The sequence below is a fragment of the Propithecus coquereli genome, unplaced genomic scaffold (genome assembly GCF_000956105.1).
Source record: "Propithecus coquereli isolate 6110/MARCELLA unplaced genomic scaffold, Pcoq_1.0 Scaffold636, whole genome shotgun sequence".
Classification (NCBI taxonomy): domain Eukaryota; kingdom Metazoa; phylum Chordata; class Mammalia; order Primates; family Indriidae; genus Propithecus; species Propithecus coquereli.
Window position 1 is genome coordinate 81,221 of NW_012152352.1, and position 1,040 is coordinate 82,260.

At 29.8% G+C, this 1,040-nt stretch overlaps 1 protein-coding gene across 1 annotated transcript in view; it reads left to right on the plus strand.

The window, feature by feature from the left end:
* Positions 1-813, plus strand: part of LOC105822779 (progesterone receptor) — a gene marked incomplete at its 5' end in the record, with an annotated part of 50,264 nt that extends 49,451 nt beyond the window's left edge. The window contains one exon of the mRNA XM_012659811.1: positions 372-813. Coding sequence (XP_012515265.1) covers positions 372-652 — 281 coding nt within the window. The remainder of the gene's footprint in view (positions 1-371) is intronic.
* Positions 814-1,040: the final 227 nt, after the last annotated feature.

Below are 1,040 nucleotides of genomic sequence, written 5' to 3' on the forward strand. Positions count from 1 at the left end.
AAAAAAAAAAAAAGCAGATTATAGGTAGCCATAAACTAAATCAAACCAAGTATTTGAGAAGGATTGTAGATTAATGTAAGATGCTCTTTTGAGCAAATGCTAAATTAAATGCATAATCCATCGATACAAGTCTACAATAGGTCAGCTGAAATATTCTTTAATGCACTTAGTTGTTCTTGTCATATTCTTCCAGTAAACTGGAAGTTTACATGTCTTGACGCTATCAATAGTACTATCTCCGTACTATTTAAGGTGTTTTTATCTGGAGTTACTTATTAAAAGAAATGATTATATAGCTCAGAAATTTATATTATAAAATATCAGCATTACCTTTTTAAACATAACTATCACTTGTAATTATCTTCTTACAGTTCCTTTGGAAGGACTAAGAAGTCAAAACCAATTTGAAGAGATGAGATCAAGCTACATTAGAGAGCTCATCAAGGCAATTGGTTTGAGGCAAAAAGGAGTTGTGTCTAGCTCACAGCGTTTCTATCAACTTACAAAACTTCTTGATAACTTGCATGATGTAAGTGTTTGGTTTTCAGAGATTATTAATGATTATACTCTGAATTTCTATAACTTTTTAAATGTGACATTTAAATTTTACTTCACATATTTTTTTAAATTCCTATTTGTACTTGTGTTTTAAGAGTGTTTGTATCACACTGCTCAGAATTTATATTATGCTTTCATTTTCCGTGTAGATCACCTAAATATCCTTTTACAAGTATTTGTATGATCTGAGAGTAATTTAATGGCTGATAGGAATTATGATACATTATCCTGAATATGTTCTAAAATATTGTTGCCTTAAGTGATAAAAGATTTCATGTATCTTACAAAAGCAAAAGTATGTATGTGGAGAATAAGGCTTTCATACTATTTTGGGTGGAATTATAAATAACATTGCTGATGGATGGGCAATCAGGCAACATATAGCAAAAGTTAAAATCTGCATGCTTTTCAGGTTTGTTTTTTAGGATTTATCTTAAATTAGGCAAGAATGTAATAGAAATATACACATCCTCTCTCTCTCT